A 16,450-nucleotide genomic window follows, 5' to 3' on the forward strand; every position below is an offset into this window, starting at 1 on the left:
ACTGGTATTCTATGACATATTACAGAGTGCTAGCTGTGCAAAGGAATTTGAGAATCCCCTTATATATTTTACTGTATAACATTCAGGACCCTTCTAAATTTCCTCATTATGGAGGGAACCTTCCCAAGTAAGGTATCGTGGCCATCTCAAATCCAATAACATAAAAGATGGGAAAAAATGAAATTTAAAAGGGAAGAGTAAAGTAATTTTTAAAGTTTCAACTTATCAAAGAAAAACATATTGGGTATTTATATGATGTTCGCATTCCAGGCAATTAAGTATAACATTTTTCTATGTTTTATAAATCTAGAGTATTCTAAGTCTTTTAACTTCTAGTATGCCAGGAAAAATAGTCATCACCATTAACCATCTGTGTCCAATGGACCTCTTAAGTCTTTTTACAAATAGTTTACACAAGTAAGAATTAAAAGATGAGAGAACAACTTGAAATTTTGATAAAAATGAGGCATGACAGACTCAAATTTTTATTCCATGTTTTCCTGGTTTTGAAAGGTACATAACGTGCAAAATGGGTATTGTTCTTTGAATGCCACTAACTGTTCATTAGCTATCATGCCTTCTCTGGGATATATATCTATTTTATAAATGTTGATTTCAGATTTCAAGGACATATCTAGCTAGTTCTAGCTTACCATTATTTCTAGTTTTTCTTGCTCTTGCATTATCAAAATGCATTATTTTTAAGACTTTGACATTTTAAAATTTTAAGAGGAAAGTCATTTTCTTTTTCTTCCATAATTGTAAAATAGTACAACAGTTACAAGATCAATTCAATAATTTTATTTCTACGTCGTCTCTTTCCTTCTAGTTACCTTTGTATAGATACCCGCCTTGATCATTTGTCCACTTACATACTAAATCAAATGAGTATTGAAACACAAACACTAAAAAATGAGAGAAAACTGTCAAAATTTCTTTTAAAATACAGAATCATCAGTTTTGTGTTAAAAAATATTGCATGATTCTTCTTATTGATTTAGGCTAACTGGATGAAAAATATCTTAGTTTCTTTTTGACTTTGGAAACATTCTTCTCATCAATTCTTGTGTTAGGGAAAATTCATCTAGGGTTATCTTCACCTGAAGACTCCTGGTCTGATATTTTGCTTATGTTATTATCATTTTATCATTGTTACTATAGTCTAGAGTGCTGCTGCTCTACTTTTTGTATTTACCTTATAATTGTGAAATATCTTCCTGTATTTTTTTTTTTTTTGCCTTTATGGATGTTAAATAAAAAATTCTGAATTCTCAATTGTGCTCTTTGATAGCTTAAAAAAAAAAAGACACAGATGGTGTCCCCAGATGTCTTTTATATCTTCTTGGGAAGATGGTGCAATATTTTGGGCCATGCAGTAAGAAACCTAAAGGTTGATGCAATAGTAATGATTTATTTCACAATTGCGTCATCCATCTAGCTCTGTGCTATTCGCTGCAGTAGCCACTAGCCATGTGTGTCTGTTGAGCACTTGAAATGTGACTAGTCTAAAAATAAAAAGGTAAAAAAAAAAAGAATGTAAAATGTCTTCTTAATTTTCATATTCATTATTTGTTAAAATAGTACTATTTGGGATGTGTGGGTTAAATTAAAAGTATATTATCAAAATTAATTTCACCTCTTTCATTTTGCCTTTTTAATGTGCCTACTAGAAAATATAGTAGGATATGTGTAGCTTCCATTTGTGGCTTGCATTGTTTCTGTTGAATAGTGATGTTCTAGGTAATTCCATTCTTCTGTTATTATTTTGGTCATTTTCAACAAAGTTAGAAGTAATTGATAAGTTTAAATACTTACGGGATGATAATGATGAAACAATGTTTCAACATACAGAAAAAATAATGTATCTATAACGTATCTTAGATTCATGTAAGGGTCCTATAAAGTATCTTAAAATTCATAAAAGGGTCCAAAGGACTCGTTGGCAATTGTAAAATAGAATGAGTTTTATTCAATTTTTTTAAGTAAATTTTCTTTTTGTTCTTTGGAAGACTTCTAGAAATAAAAATAATGAAACCTCAATCCTCACAGATAATTACAGTTGTCCAGAAAAGTTAAAATTGAGTCCAGTGGGCCCTGATGGTATATCGAGAGCTATATTATATTTTACCCTTTACAGTTTCTAGCTTCGGGTCAGAGCTTTTCTTGACGTCGTTTTTAGGTGCCTAAATTTGTCATGGCAGCATAGTAGACTCAGAGGAACCGCACCCTGGTTCTTTGTGTGTTACTTGTAATAGTAATAAAGGGCTTAGTATGAAATCATTTATTAGCCTATAAGATGCATAGCACATTTTATGGTGATACACAAGCTGTATTAGCCACCATTTGATATACACTGTAAAGCATAAGGTTTGAGTATTTGCTTGTCTAAATTTTAATAATTAATACTTCATATATTAAATTAACATCTTTTTTTTTCTCTTGTAGACGTTTGTGAATGATGTAAGAATTCCAGAACAAACTTATATCACCTTGAAACTTGAAGATAAGTTGAGATTTGGTTATGATATCCTTATTGATTTTGTGCATTTATTAAATTTATTCAAAAATCTTTACTCCGGTATAAATTAACATTTCTTGAGACAGAAGAATTCATAATATAGGCATGCTGGAAGTCTCTGTGCCCTTCCAAACTAAAATACATTTTTAAAAAATAATACTTTTTTTTTTTGTTATAATGCCTGTTCCTAAAAATAATCCTGGAAAAGTTAATGGACTCTTTTTTTTTTTCCCTCACTCTGTATTATAGTTTCAGCAGAAGTATCCCTGCAGTGCTATTATATATGTAGTTTGGGTATCAAAGAATGTAACTGGGGAGAGGACAGAGAGTGTGTAATAGTAGCCCAGCCCAGGGATTTTTTTTTTTCCTGGTTAAATGATAATGACACAGGTCAGCCTCCAGGAGGAATGTAAAGAATTTAACCCTATCTTTCCTTCTGTCCCCATTTTTACTCCATTATATGCATTCCATCTCTGTTGCCTTCAATTCAAATTTTTCCATATCCTGTGTCTTCTGAGACCCACACTCTCTGATTAAGTACATTATGCATTTAGCATGTATTTAAAATTCTTTTGTTTGAAAATAAGATGCTAAGAACTGAATAAGGATATGATGGTATTCTCCTAGTAAAGAATCACTAGTGAAGAGAAGGGACATGATTGGATGAAGAAGAATAAAAGCATTTCTATTCATACAAGGCAAAAAGCTTTGTAAAAAGAACTTGTTTATATTTAATTAAAATACAGATATTACACATGCTGAATGTTTTTTTTTCACTTTTAATCTTTTCATTTATGGCATTTATCTGGACTTTGATATTAAGGAATGTATCAAATGTACTGGCAACTTGGATGTACTTTTATCACTGTAGTAGAGAAAATGTCTCAGCTAAGTAGAGCTGATACTTAGGTAAAGTAAATGTGCTGATACTTTAAAATTGTTCCTAGAGCATAACTAGTTTTTATTTTAGATTTAACTTAAAATTTATGAAAAAAATAGTTTTGTAGCACATCATATAACCTTTATACTTGTAGAGCCAAAGCAGCATGTGAAAAGTGAAACCACTAAACATTAATACCTTTGATTTGTATATTTTAAATCCTTTAAAAAATATGTATCACGTAAAATGATTAGGAATTAACATTAAAGCCTTTTATTCATGGGTTATTTCTACCAACATAAGTTTCATCAAAAAGTAAATACAGGTATATTTTAAATTTAAGTAACTCAATTCATTTGACATCAGCTGTTTCAAAACATGAGAAAATAGTAGGAAATTTGGGTTTCAGTAAAACTCTATAAAGTTTACTTTGAATTTTAAATCAAGAAGAAGCTATTGAGAAGCAACTCATCTTTTATAGATTGTATAATGATTTCTTAATAGAGAACTAATATTTTCTTATATACTTGCTCACAATATTTCCGTCGAAAATTCCTGGGACAAATGTTTTGTTCCCAAGGACTTTTTCAGGGCTGTAAATCAGTGTTGAGCCAGAACGACTACCCAGATCCTCAGGTTAGGCTCAGTTGATTTCATTATTTAAAAATAGCATCTCATATTGCTTTTGATTTTTGAAGATTGTGTATAAATGAACATTGGGCTGTTTCAGTGGCAGAAATTTTATTAGATAGGATGAAATTTTAAAAACAAATTTATTCTGATACCAGACTGAAGTCACTATCATGCATTATTCATAATTAAAATTAAGTTTAATAGTTAGCTAGTCTACAAACTGTTATACCTTGTAATTGAAAACTGTTTAATTAAAATGCCACAGCAATAGAAAGAACATTTTACCATGAATTGAGACTGGAACTAAGAAACAGAATTTATCTGCCCAAAGTTCTTTGTTCTAACCAGAGAAATTGATTTGGAAAAGCAAATAGTGAAATATCCAAGTTTAAGAAATGACTATAAACTCAGGAGGTATAGTAAAATGCTGCAGTAATCAAGATAAACTTTAGAAGGAGGTAATTATCTCCAGATAGCCAGAAATGTAACAGGTAAGGAAGCCTAAGTTCATTTATTTTACAATTATTTATTAAATGTCTCCCACGTGCCAGGCACAGTCCCTGCAGTCTGGGGTACAGTACTAAATAAAACAGACCACAGTCTCTGTCCTCCTGGAGCTTATACTTTAATGGGGTTGGAGGGAACTGACAGCACGCACAAAAAGGATAATAGAGGGCGATAAATTCTGTGGAGAAAAAGTGTGAATGGGAGACAGAGAGCTACTGCTGGTGAGTGAGAAGTTATAATTTTTAAATGGCTGGGCTTCCCTGGTGGCGCAGTGGTTGAGTCCGCCTGCCGATGCAGGGGACACGAGTTCGTGCCCCGGTCCGGGAAGATCCCACATGCCGCGGAGCGGCTAGGCCCGTGAGCCATGGCCGCTGGGCCTGCGCGTCCAGAGCCTGTGCTCCGCAACGGGAGAGGCCACAACAGTGAGAGGCCTGCGTACCGCAAAAAAATAAATAAAAATAAAAAGGCTATTCATTAAGACTTCACTAAGAAGCCAGCAATGGAGCAGGTAATGACACTGGCCTTATGGATCTATCTGGGGAAACTTCTCTTCAAGCAGATAGAAGAGTTAAGTGCAAGACTTAAACCAGGAGCATGTTTGCCATATTTGAGGAACAGCCTTAGAAGTCAGTGTGACTGGAGCCAGTGAAGAGTAGGAGAATATGGGGAGCCAGAGTGTATCACCCTAAATAGGCCACTATAAGAATTTTGGCTTTTACTTTAAGTGAAATGGGGAGCCATTAGAGGGTTTGATCAGAGGAGTGATGTGATAATGACTTATATGTTTAAAAGAATCCTCTGGTTACTCTTTTTCAAAGACTAAGGGGTTAAGTGGGCAGCGGTGAAAAGAGGGAGACCAGTTAGGAGGCTGTTACAGTAGTTGGCAGTAGTTCCAAGTGAGCAATAATGGAGATTTGGACCAGGGTGACAGAAGCAGAGGTAGTGAGAAATGATAGAATTCTGTGCATATGTTGAAGATGGAGCCAGCAATATTCTTGATTAGATTGGATGTAGACTAAGAGAAAAGAGTCAAGGATGAACCCAAGACTGTACAGTTGATTTAAACAATTAGAAAAGTGGAGTCACCATTAACTGACAGCATATCCTGTGGGTAGAGCAGATATTGTGGAGAAAATGGGAAGAATAGTCCCCCAAATCCATTTAAATTTGGTTTAATTGAATTCGGTTTAATCGAATTTTGCTGTTACTGTTTTCTTTTTGATTTCTGTCTTTATTAATTTCTTCTAGGTGAAAGCTGAGATAATTCAAGATCTTTCTTTTCTAATATAGGCATTTAGTGCTATAAAATTTCCCCTAAGTACAGGCATACCTTGGAGATATTATGGTTTCAGTTGCAGAGCCCTGCAATATTGCAAAAAGCCAGCCACACAAATTTTTTGGTTTCCCGATGAGTATGAAAGTTATGTTTATGAACAACATTGGAGTGTATTAAGTGTGCAATAGCATTATGTCTAAAAAATTTGTATATACCTTAATTTAAAAATACTTTATTGCTAAAAAATGTTAACTATCATCTGAGCCTTCAGCGAGTCCCGATCTTTTTACTGGTGCAGGGTCTTGTCTCAGTGTTGACGGCTGCTGACTGATCAGGGTGGTGGCGGCTGAAGGTTGGGGTGGCTGTGGCCATTTCTTAGAATAAGACAACAGTGAAGTTTGTCACATCGATTGACTCTTCCCTTCAAGAACAATTTTTCTGTAGTGCACAATGCTGTTTCATAGCATTTTCTCCACAGTAGAACTTCTTTCAAAATTGGAGTCAGTCCTCTCAAATCCTGTTGCTGCTTTATCAACTGAGTTTATGCATTATTCTGAATACTTTGTTGTCATTTCAAAATCTTCACAGCATCTTCATGAGGAGGAGTTTCCATCTCAAGAAACCATTTTCTGGGACTTCACTGGTGGTCCAGTGGTTAAGACTCTGCACTTCCAGTGCAGAGGGCGCAGGTTCGATCCCTGGTCAGGGAAGTTCCGCATGCCGAATGGTGCAGCCAAAAAACAAACAAAAAGAAACCACTTTCTTTGCTCCTTCATAGGAAGCAACTCCTCATGCGTTCAAGTTTTATCATGAGATTGCAGCAATTCACTCACATCTTAAGGCTCCACTTCTAAATTCTAGTTTTCTTGCTGTTTCCACCACATCTGCAGTTACTTGTTGCACTGAAGTCTTGAACCGCTCAAAGTCACCCATGGGGGTTGGGATCAACTTCTTCCAAACTCCTGTTAATGTTGATATTTTAATCTCTTCCCATGAATCATGAATGTTCTTAATGGCATCTGGAATGGTGAGTCTTTTCCAGAAGGTTTTCAATTGACTTTTCCCAGATCCATCAGAGGAATCACTGTATATGGCAGCTTTATGAAATGTATTTATTCAGTAATAAGACTTGAAAGTTGAAATAGCTCCTTGATCCATGGGCTGCAGAATGGATGTTGTTGTTAGCAGGCATGAAAACAACGTTAATCTTGTACATCTCCATCAGAGCTCTTGCATGGCCTGGTGCATTGTCATGGAGTAGAAATATTTTGAAAGGAATCTTTTTCTGAGCAGTAGGTCTCAAACAGTAGGCTTAAAATATTCATTAAATCATGTTGTAAACAGATGTGCTGTCATCCAGGCTTTATTGTTACACTGACAGAGCACAGACAGAGTAGATTTAGCATAATTCTTAAGGGCCCTAGGATTTTCAGAATGGTAAGTAAGCATTGGCTTCAACTTAAAGTCACCAGCTGCATTAGCCCCTAACAAGAGAGTCATCTTGCCCTTTTAAGCTTTGAAGCCAAGGCATTGACTTCTTCTCTCTAGCTATGAAAGTCCTAGAGGGCATCTTCTTCCAAAGAAGACTGCTTTGTCTACACTGAAAATCTGTTGTTTATTGTAGTTACCTTCAGTATAATTCTTAGCTAGATCTTCTGGATAACTCACTGTAGCTTCTACATCAGCACTTGCTGCTTCACTTTGCAATTTTATGTTATGGAGACAGCTTCTTTTCCTTAAACCTCATGAACCAACTTCTGCTACCTTCACACTTTTCTTCTGTAGCTTCCTCACCTCTCTCAGCCTTCATTGAAGAGAGTTAGGGCCTTGCTCTGGATTAGACTTTGGCCTAAGAGAATGTTGTGGTCTGATCTTCTTTTCAGACCACTCATACTTACTCCATGTTAGCAATGAGGCTATTTAGCTTTCTTATCATTCATGTGGTCACTAGGGGAGCACTTTTAATTTCCCTCAAGAACTTTCCCTCTGCATTCACAATTTGGCTGACTGGCACAGGAGGCCTAGCTTTGGTTCTGTCTTGGCTTTTGACATGCCTTCCTCACTAAGTTCAGTCACTTCTAGCTTTTAACTTAAAGTGAAAGATGTGTGACTCTTCATTTCACTTGAATATTTAGAGGTTATCATAGGGTTATTAATTGGCCTAATTTCAATGTCATTGTGTCTTAGGGAATAGGGTGGCCTGAGGAGAGGAACGGAATGGCCAGTTGGTAGACCAGTCAGAACTTGCACAACATCTGTCAATTAAGTTCACCATCTTACATGGGTGAGGTTCATGGTGCCCCAAAACAATTACAATAGTAACATCAAAGATCACTGATGACAGATCACCATAATAAATATAAAAATAATGAAAACGTTTGAAATATCGTGAGAATTACCAAAATGTGACACAGAGACACAAAGTGAGCAAATGCTGTTAGAAAAATGCCTCTGATAGACTTGCTGGGTGCAGGGTTGCCACATACCTTCAGTTTGTGAAAAACACAGTATCTGCAAAGCACAATAAACGGAAGTGCAATAAAACAAGGTATGCCTGTACTGCTTTAACATGCAAGATACTTTCTAGTTTCTCTTTTGATCTTTGCATCATTGGGTTATTTAATCTTTGTTACTTAGTTTCTAAATATTTGGAGATTTTTCCCAGAGACTTTGTTATTAATTTCTAATTTAATCCCATAGTGGTCAGGAACATACTATGTATATCTCAAATCCTGTCCTGTCACCCAGAATGTATCTAGTCTATCTGGGTAAATATTCTCTATGTACTTGAAAAGAATGTGGATTCTACTGTTTTTGGTTGGAGTATTCTATTAATGTCAGGCCAGGTTAGTTGGTAGTGTTGTTCGCATCTTCTGTATTTTACTGATTTGTTGTCTACTTGTTCTATCAGTTTTTGAGAAAGAGATATTGAAATCTTGGGCTATAATTGGCTTTGTTTCTCCTTGCAGAAGTTTTTGCTTCATGTAATTTGAAACTCTGTTATTAGTTATGTAAACATTTAGAATTATTGTGTCCTCTTGATGAGTTGATCCCCTTTATAAAATGACCTGCTTTGTCTGTGATAATATTATTTTTTGCTCTGAAATCTGGTTTGTCTAGACATTCGTTTTGGATTGGTGTTAGCCTGGAATATCTCTTGCATTCTTTTACTTTTAACCTATTGTCTCTACATTTGAATTAGGCAGCATACAGTTGGTCTTACTATTTCATTCAATCTGGTCATTTCTGCCTTCATTTGGGGATTTAGAGCATTCACATTTAATGATGTGGTTAGACTTAAATCTATCATCTAGACATTTGTGCTCGATTTGCCCCATTTTTTTTCTTTTTCTCTTAATTAATTTTGGATTATTTGAACCTTTTTTAGGATTTCATTCTGTCTCTTTTGTTAGCTTATTACTGTAGCACTTTTTAAATATTTTAGTGGTTGTTTTAAGATTTATAATTTTATCCTTAATTTTAAGCTGTATCTTCAAGTGACATTATACCACTTCACGTATAGTGTAAGAGCATTACAGTAGTATACTTTCATTTCTTCTGTCCTGACCTTTGTGCTATGGTTGTCATACATTTCATTTTTATATATGTTACAAATCCCATTCTACACTGTTATCAGTAAAACATCAGTTATCTTTTAAAGAGATTTAAAGCGTAAGAAAAATATCTTAAGATTTTTACGGCCATTGTACTCTTATATCTTAAACCAGTGTAGCTACCATTTCTTGTGTTCTTCATCCTTTTTTATAGATCCATGTTTTCATCTAGTATCATTTTCTTTCTATGTAAAGAACTTCCTATAATATTTCTTATAGTATGGCTCTGCTGGTGATGAATTCTTTCATCTTTTTTATGTCTGGAAAAGCTTCACTTTAGTTATTGAAAGTTATTATTATTTTTTTTTTTGCGGTACACGGGCCTCTCACTGTTGTGGCCTCTCCCATTGCGGAGCACAGGCTCCGGATGCGCAGGCTCAGCGGCCATGGCTCACGGGCCCAGCCGCTCCGCGGCATGTGGAATCTTCCCGGACCAGGGCACGATCCCGGTGTCCCTTGCATCGGCAGGCGGACTGTCAACCACTGTGCCACCAGGGAAGCCAACTGGAAGTTATTTTTGCTGGGCATAGAATTCTAAATGACATTTCTTTCAGTTACTTTAAAGTTGTTGCTCCACTCACTGAATTCTCACTTGCATTGGTTCCCTTTTCCCCTGGTTTTGAGCAGTTTGATTATAATGTGCCTTTGTGTAGTTTTCTTCATGTTTCTTGTGCTTGAGGATTTTTGAGCTTCTTGGATATGTGGGTTAATACTTTTAATCAAATTTAGAAAAAATTTCAGCCATTATTTCTTCAGATCTTTTTTTTCTGTCCTCCCTATTTTTTTTCCGAAGACTTCAAGTAAATGTGTATTAGGCTACTTGAAGTTGTCTCCTAGCTTACTGAGGCTCTATTTATTATTTTTTAATAATTATCTGTTCTCTCTGCATTTCAATTTGGGTTGTTATTATTGTTTACTAAACTTTTCTTTGGCTGTGTCTAATCTGCAATTAACCCATCCAGTATAGTTTTCAGCTCTAGAAGTTCAATTTGGATTTTGTTTTTGGTATCTTTCAAGTCTCTACTTATTTTTTTTAAACAATATAATAACTGTGTTAACATGTTTGTTGACATCTGTGTCAGTTCTGGGTCAGTTTGGTTTCTTTTTTGGTTTTTTTTTTTTTGCGGTATACGGGCCTCTCACTCTTGTGGCCTCTCCCGTTGTGGAGCACAGGCTCCAGACGCGCAGGCTCAGCGGCCGTGGCTCACGGGCCTAGCCGCTCTGCAGCATGTGGGATCTTCCCGGACTGGGGCACGAACCTGTGTTCCCTGCATCGGCAGGCGGACTCTCAACCACTGCGCCACCAGAGAATCCCCTGGGTCAGTTTTGATTGATTTTTGCATTCACTGTAAGTTTTGACTGAATGGCAGACATCGTGAATTTTTACCTTGTTGAGTATTATATGTATTTTTGGATTCCTATAAATATTTTTGAGCTTTGTTCTGGGAAACAGGTTACTTGGAAACAAATTCATTATGTTGAGTCTTGCTTTTAAGATTTGTTAGGCTTCTAAGATTAGTCTGTGGTTAATTAATTCCCCACTACAGAGGCAAGGTCTTCCTGTGTACTCTGCTGTAGGGGTCAGCAAAACTATTGGTAAATCTGACTCTCAGGTTGTATTTGTAAATAAAGTTTTCTTGGCACACAGCGATATACACTCACATATTTCTATGGCCGCTTTTATACTACCACAGCAGAGTTGAGTAGTTGCAACAGAGATCATATGGCTCTCAAAACCTAAAATGTTTACTGTCTGCCCCTTTTTAGAAACAATTTGCCAATCCCTGCTTTATCCAGTGGCTCATGATATGTGAGGTTTTCCAGCCTGGCTGTTGTAATTAGACACTATTTCTGGCCCTGCTTGAGCACTGGGCACTCTAATACTTTCAAGTGGTTCTTGTCCCAGTCGTTTCTCAAATGAATGTGCTGATCAGTGTTCAGCTGAATACTTGAGCAAGTCCCTGTAACAGTCTCTGGAATTCTATCTCTGTGAAGCTCTCTTCTCTTCAGTAGTCAGTCCCATGAACCTTGGTCTCCCTAGACTCTCAACCCTCTGTCTTCCACAGCTCAGAGAGTGCCAGGTTCTGCCTGGATTACCCATTCCTGCAGTGTGACTTGGAAGCTCTCTTAAGGTAGTGAGTTGGGGCAGTGATTGCGCTCACTTTGCTTTGTTCCTCTTCACTCAAGACATTGGTCTTTTGTTACCTGGTGTTGATTGTCTTGCAGACCATTGTTCTATGTATTTTGTCTGGTTTTCAGTTGTTTCTTATTTAAAGAAACGTGGAAATAATCTATAAAGATTAATGATTTTTAGTAAGGAAGATTTAAGTAAGCATGTAACTTTTTTCTGTAATTTTTTGAGATATAATTGACATACAACTATAGTTAATATTACTGTATTGTATATTTTGTAACTTATTGACATCATAAGTAATTGTACCTTAGATTGTCATTTTTCTGAATTAACCAAGTTAGAAACAGTTACCTGGGTCCGTACCACTAGGAAGATGGTAGCTTTGGAGGGAAAAGCTGAGGTTAGGGCAGTCTCAAAGTCTCGTAGTCGTACCAGAGTTCTCAGGTAAATTCATGACCTAAACAGAAGGATTTTTGAGGGCTTTGGTGCCCCACACAGGAATTTTTTTGTAAGGTAAAGTGTGTGAACCTATGAGTTACACCGTCTTTTAAGTTTTCCTTGATCTTAAAAAAGTCTAAATCTAAAGAGAATACCCCAGACTAGCCTTGAGGAGTAGCCTTAAAAGCTCTCCCAGGAGAATCTAGAAGCATCAGAAAACACAACAGGCTAAAATCATTTGTTTCCCATTGAAAGAAATAGAAATGGCTTTCAATATTTTTAAGATGCTGTGTTTAACATTGAAAATGTAAGAATGCTATGAATCTTCTCCAGCTGTTAATAAGTTTCTTGGGGGTAAAACAAAGTTACTAGATTTTTACTTTTTATTAGCTATACTTAGTTATGAACTGTATATTGTCATATATACCAACAAATGTGTATCAGCATATGTACATAACAAAAAAGGAAAATTTTATTACTTCACGGTTATAGGAAGCAGTGTAAACTGATAGGAAACCCCTGGACCTGGTATTCATTTGACGAGATTGTTATCTTGGGTTCTGCCCCGTTAGTCCTCAAGTTCCTCTTCTATAGAATGGGAAGGTGGGTTAATGGAATTGAACAGGATTCCCAAAGCGCTTTACAATTCTAAAAAATTCTGAGTTTTTATTATTTTAATGAGTAGAACTATGGGTCAAATACTCGTTAACAAGTTTACTGCTTGTTATGCATGGAAAGTCTGTTTTTCTCCCACGTGGTAATTAAAGCTTTCTACCCTTGAAGTCATGGGTGCTCTGAATTGGTAAAGAAGACTAGAATTTACTATGTGGTTATAAAAGTCCTTTCATTACGGGGTTAAGTAATGGTGAGAAATGTGACCTCTACTGTTTAGTGAAAGATCTTTTTAATATACAGAGGCATTGTTCTTTTTGGTATAATAATGAAAGCATTCATTATATCTAGCTTTTGGTTCTAATCTGTATAGAATCAGTTGTTTGATAATGTAGTATGACCCTGATTGCAATTCATGGGGGGAAGGAGTGGTTGTAGTTGCTGTTAAGATCCTAATTATAGCATTTCTTTTGCACTTTCAAGATGAACTTCATTTTATCAATGCTTGTGAAGAAGGAGTAATTGAATTCCTTCAGGATTTACTGTTGGGTAATCACTGATGACGTACTTCTTTTTAGATTTTTGTGATTAGCTATCAATATAATTTGATCCAGCTGCTTTCTCTTTGTGGTCATATTATTGTTAGTGAGAACTGAAAATGTCTTTTGTGCTTCAGTTAATCATCCAGTTATTTGCTTCTTGAAGGCCATGATTACCTAAGTTTAGAATTACTTGCTAGATTTTAAGATTTTATTTAGTCTTTAAAAATGAAAAGTTTTATATTTGTGAGCATATTTTAACATTTAATTCTTAAAGGGAATATAGTCATTCTACTGTAACTACCTGTAGAAAATAGGACAATTTCTATATTATCTTTGATCATTTTAAGCTTGATTATCAGAATTTTGAAATTATATTCTTCCTTAGCCCTGTTTACATACAAATCTTTTCACTGTAGTACGAGGAGAAATGAGGGTCCCTGAAGAAGCTCTAAAGGTAAAAAGTTTTTACTTATTTCTTTTGTGAATCTACCATTTACTAGGGTTGATTTCACTCATGTATATTTCACTTCCATTTTAAAATGTTTTATAGCACGAGAAGTTTACCATTCAGCTTCAATTGTCCCAAAAATCTTCAGAATCAGAATTATTGAAATCTGCATGTGCCAAAAGCATAGATTCAAAGGTAGCAGATACTGCGGCAGAAGTGCCGCACAAAGCTACAGAAGCACTAAAATCTGAGGAAAAAGCCATCGGTAAGTTAACCTCTTTCAAAATATCATATATATACTCAGTTATGAAGAAATTGCATGCTTTGTTCTCAAAAGCTTGGCCATATCCTTATAAAAATAATTAATGATAATAATGACAATTTCAGAGTGGGTTTTAATACAGCCAGTGCTTCATTAGAAAGCATTATAAAACATATAATTATATGGCAGTTGTATGTAGGTGCGTTTAATATGTTTAAATATTTGAAGAAAATACATATATTTTGCCCTATAGTATTTTTATTATTTCATGTTTGCTACATTTTTTTCTGGATTGTAACTGAAATGAATGAAAAGGAAATGTCCACTAATGCCTACATCATCATAATTATCGTATTTATAGTATTCCAGGAACTGTAAAAAATATTTTAAATTGATAATCCCATTCATACAAAAGCAATTTTTAAAACTGCTAGACATTACCAGATTGCTCAAACATAAATCTGTTAGTCCAGTTAACAACTAGTTTAAATTTAATTACTGTGCAATGCCCTTAGGTTTTAAAAAAAAGTAAAAAACGGTCATTTATACCAAAATTTAGTTTTATCCTTCATATTTAGATTTATGAGCCATTTCTATATACCAAAGAACTAATTACACTTTGACAAAAAGCTATTGGGCTATAGCAGTTTACATTACTTAGATAATAGCCAGTGCAGAATTTCATTTATTTCATCATGTTCAATATTGAATGAGATTCACAAATACTAAGTTATTCAACTTAGAGTACTTTTCACCTATCTAGACTATACAGTTGACCCTTGAACAACACTGCTTTGAAATATGCAGGTCCACTTATATGCAGATTTTTTTTCAGTAGTAAACACTACAATACTACAGGATCCACCTTAGTTGAATCTACGAATGTGGAACTGCATATATGGGGGGACTGTGGATTTGGGAGGCTGACTATAAGTTATACTCGATTTTTCAACTGCAGGGAGGGTTGAGGCTCCTAACCCCGTGTTGTTCAGGGGTCACCTGTACTTTTTCACTTAATAAATCAACTGGGCAATTCTAGCATTCTGCAAAAGCATTTTTTTTTTCTGTTTCATATGCTTTAGACAGATTTTTCCCACCTCTTTCCAGATACTTCTGCTATGCCCCGTGGTACTCCATTATATGGGCAGCCATCATGGTGGGGGGATGATGAGGTGGATGAACAAAGAGCTTTCAAGTCAAATGGCAAGCCTGAAGAGAAAAATCATGAAACTGGAACATCAGGTAAAAAAATCTCAGACTGTGACATTAAATAGGTATTTTAGGAAGAACTTATCATCGAAGCAAAAATCTGTCTACCCTTAAAAGAGATGTCTCCTATTCTTTAATATGTTAGAAATAGTTGATGAATGTTTTAATGACATTGTCATTTTAAATTAAATTTATTTATTATGAATGATTCTCTCAAAGTATTAATTCTAATATCTTTGTAAATCACTTTTATTTAAAATATTTTTCCTTATTTAACTTATTTATGAGGGTGTTAAAACTTGATATATAGTTAAGTAATATAATTGGGCATTTTAAGTATTTTAAAATAATTTTTTAAATGTTTTAATTAGACCAAAATAGTAAATACAAACTAGTTTTGTGTGTTTTCATTAGATTCACAAACATATAATCATATTTTTAAATGAAAATTTTTTATTATGTTCAAAATGTTGTATGAAGTTTAAAACTTCTTTAAAATCTCAGCGTGCCCAATTTGTTGGGGTATGGTAGCAACAAGATTAGCTGTTCGGCAGCCAGAATGAAGAAATAATTCTGGATCACATTCTCAGATTAATAGTCAAGGAACATAATCTTTTGTTGCTGGAGAAGTTTAGTAATGAACTAAGTGAAAAGCCAGAAAATCAAGATTTCCAGGAAATAAATGGAGCTATCAGTTGTGTGTCACATAAGGACTTGACGAGGACATCAACACTGAAGGATGAACAGCCAGTTTCCGTGATAATAGCAGATAAGGATTAGAACTGGAGGAATTAAATACATGCACCAGGGAGCAGTATGGAAAGCCAACTTTGACTCTGAGTCAAGGATAGATTCCATCAGAAGTTCTGTCAACTTTCTACCTTTGACCATAATTCTGCAAGGTAAATAAGAGATTTTTCTTAGCTGGAGAATAAGAGCACTGGTTCTTAAATATGCTCTAATTTTACCAGGGTACAAGTCTTAGAAAGCTGGCCTTATCAACTTGATCTTAAAGTGTCCAAAACTGAAAGTTGTGAACTTTGCAAATAAATTCCCATCTCAGTTTCCTTGTTTCTGTGGCCAACACGTTTTTTTCTTCATGTTCAAGCTCAGAAGCTTAGTATTAATTAGCATACCCTCAAATGCAAATAATAGAAATGCCACCTGAGACTAAACAGGAAGGAAATCTACTGGCTTAAATAAATAACTGAACCTCTTCAGGATTGGTTAATGCAGCATCTCAATGGTGTCATCAGCTAGCTATTTTCTCTCAGACTCTCTGCCCTTCTATTCACAGTGGCTGCATACTGAGGGAGTTTCCCCTCGTACTCATATGCTGCTTGCCAGTAGCAGTTGGAGTGCATGCTACTTTGATCA

The 16,450-nt window shown here is 35.2% G+C and overlaps 1 protein-coding gene across 11 annotated transcripts in view; it reads left to right on the plus strand.

Moving 5' to 3' along the window:
* Positions 1-16,450, plus strand: part of CEP170 (centrosomal protein 170) — a 147,157-nt gene that overhangs the window by 62,705 nt on the left and 68,002 nt on the right. For 10 of the 11 annotated variants that reach the window (XM_030868548.3, XM_030868555.2, XM_030868547.3 and 7 more), the window contains 4 exons: positions 2,446-2,524; positions 13,550-13,608; positions 13,705-13,867; positions 14,972-15,106. In XM_030868548.3, coding sequence (XP_030724408.2) covers positions 2,446-2,524; positions 13,550-13,608; positions 13,705-13,867; positions 14,972-15,106 — 436 coding nt within the window. Of the gene's footprint in view, positions 1-2,445; positions 2,525-13,115; positions 13,162-13,539; positions 13,609-13,704; positions 13,868-14,971; positions 15,107-16,450 lie in introns of those variants that run through there. The other variant, XM_060307624.2, reaches the window with a different exon arrangement.

Source organism: Globicephala melas, chromosome 1 (assembly GCF_963455315.2).
Source record: "Globicephala melas chromosome 1, mGloMel1.2, whole genome shotgun sequence".
NCBI lineage: Eukaryota > Metazoa > Chordata > Mammalia > Artiodactyla > Delphinidae > Globicephala > Globicephala melas.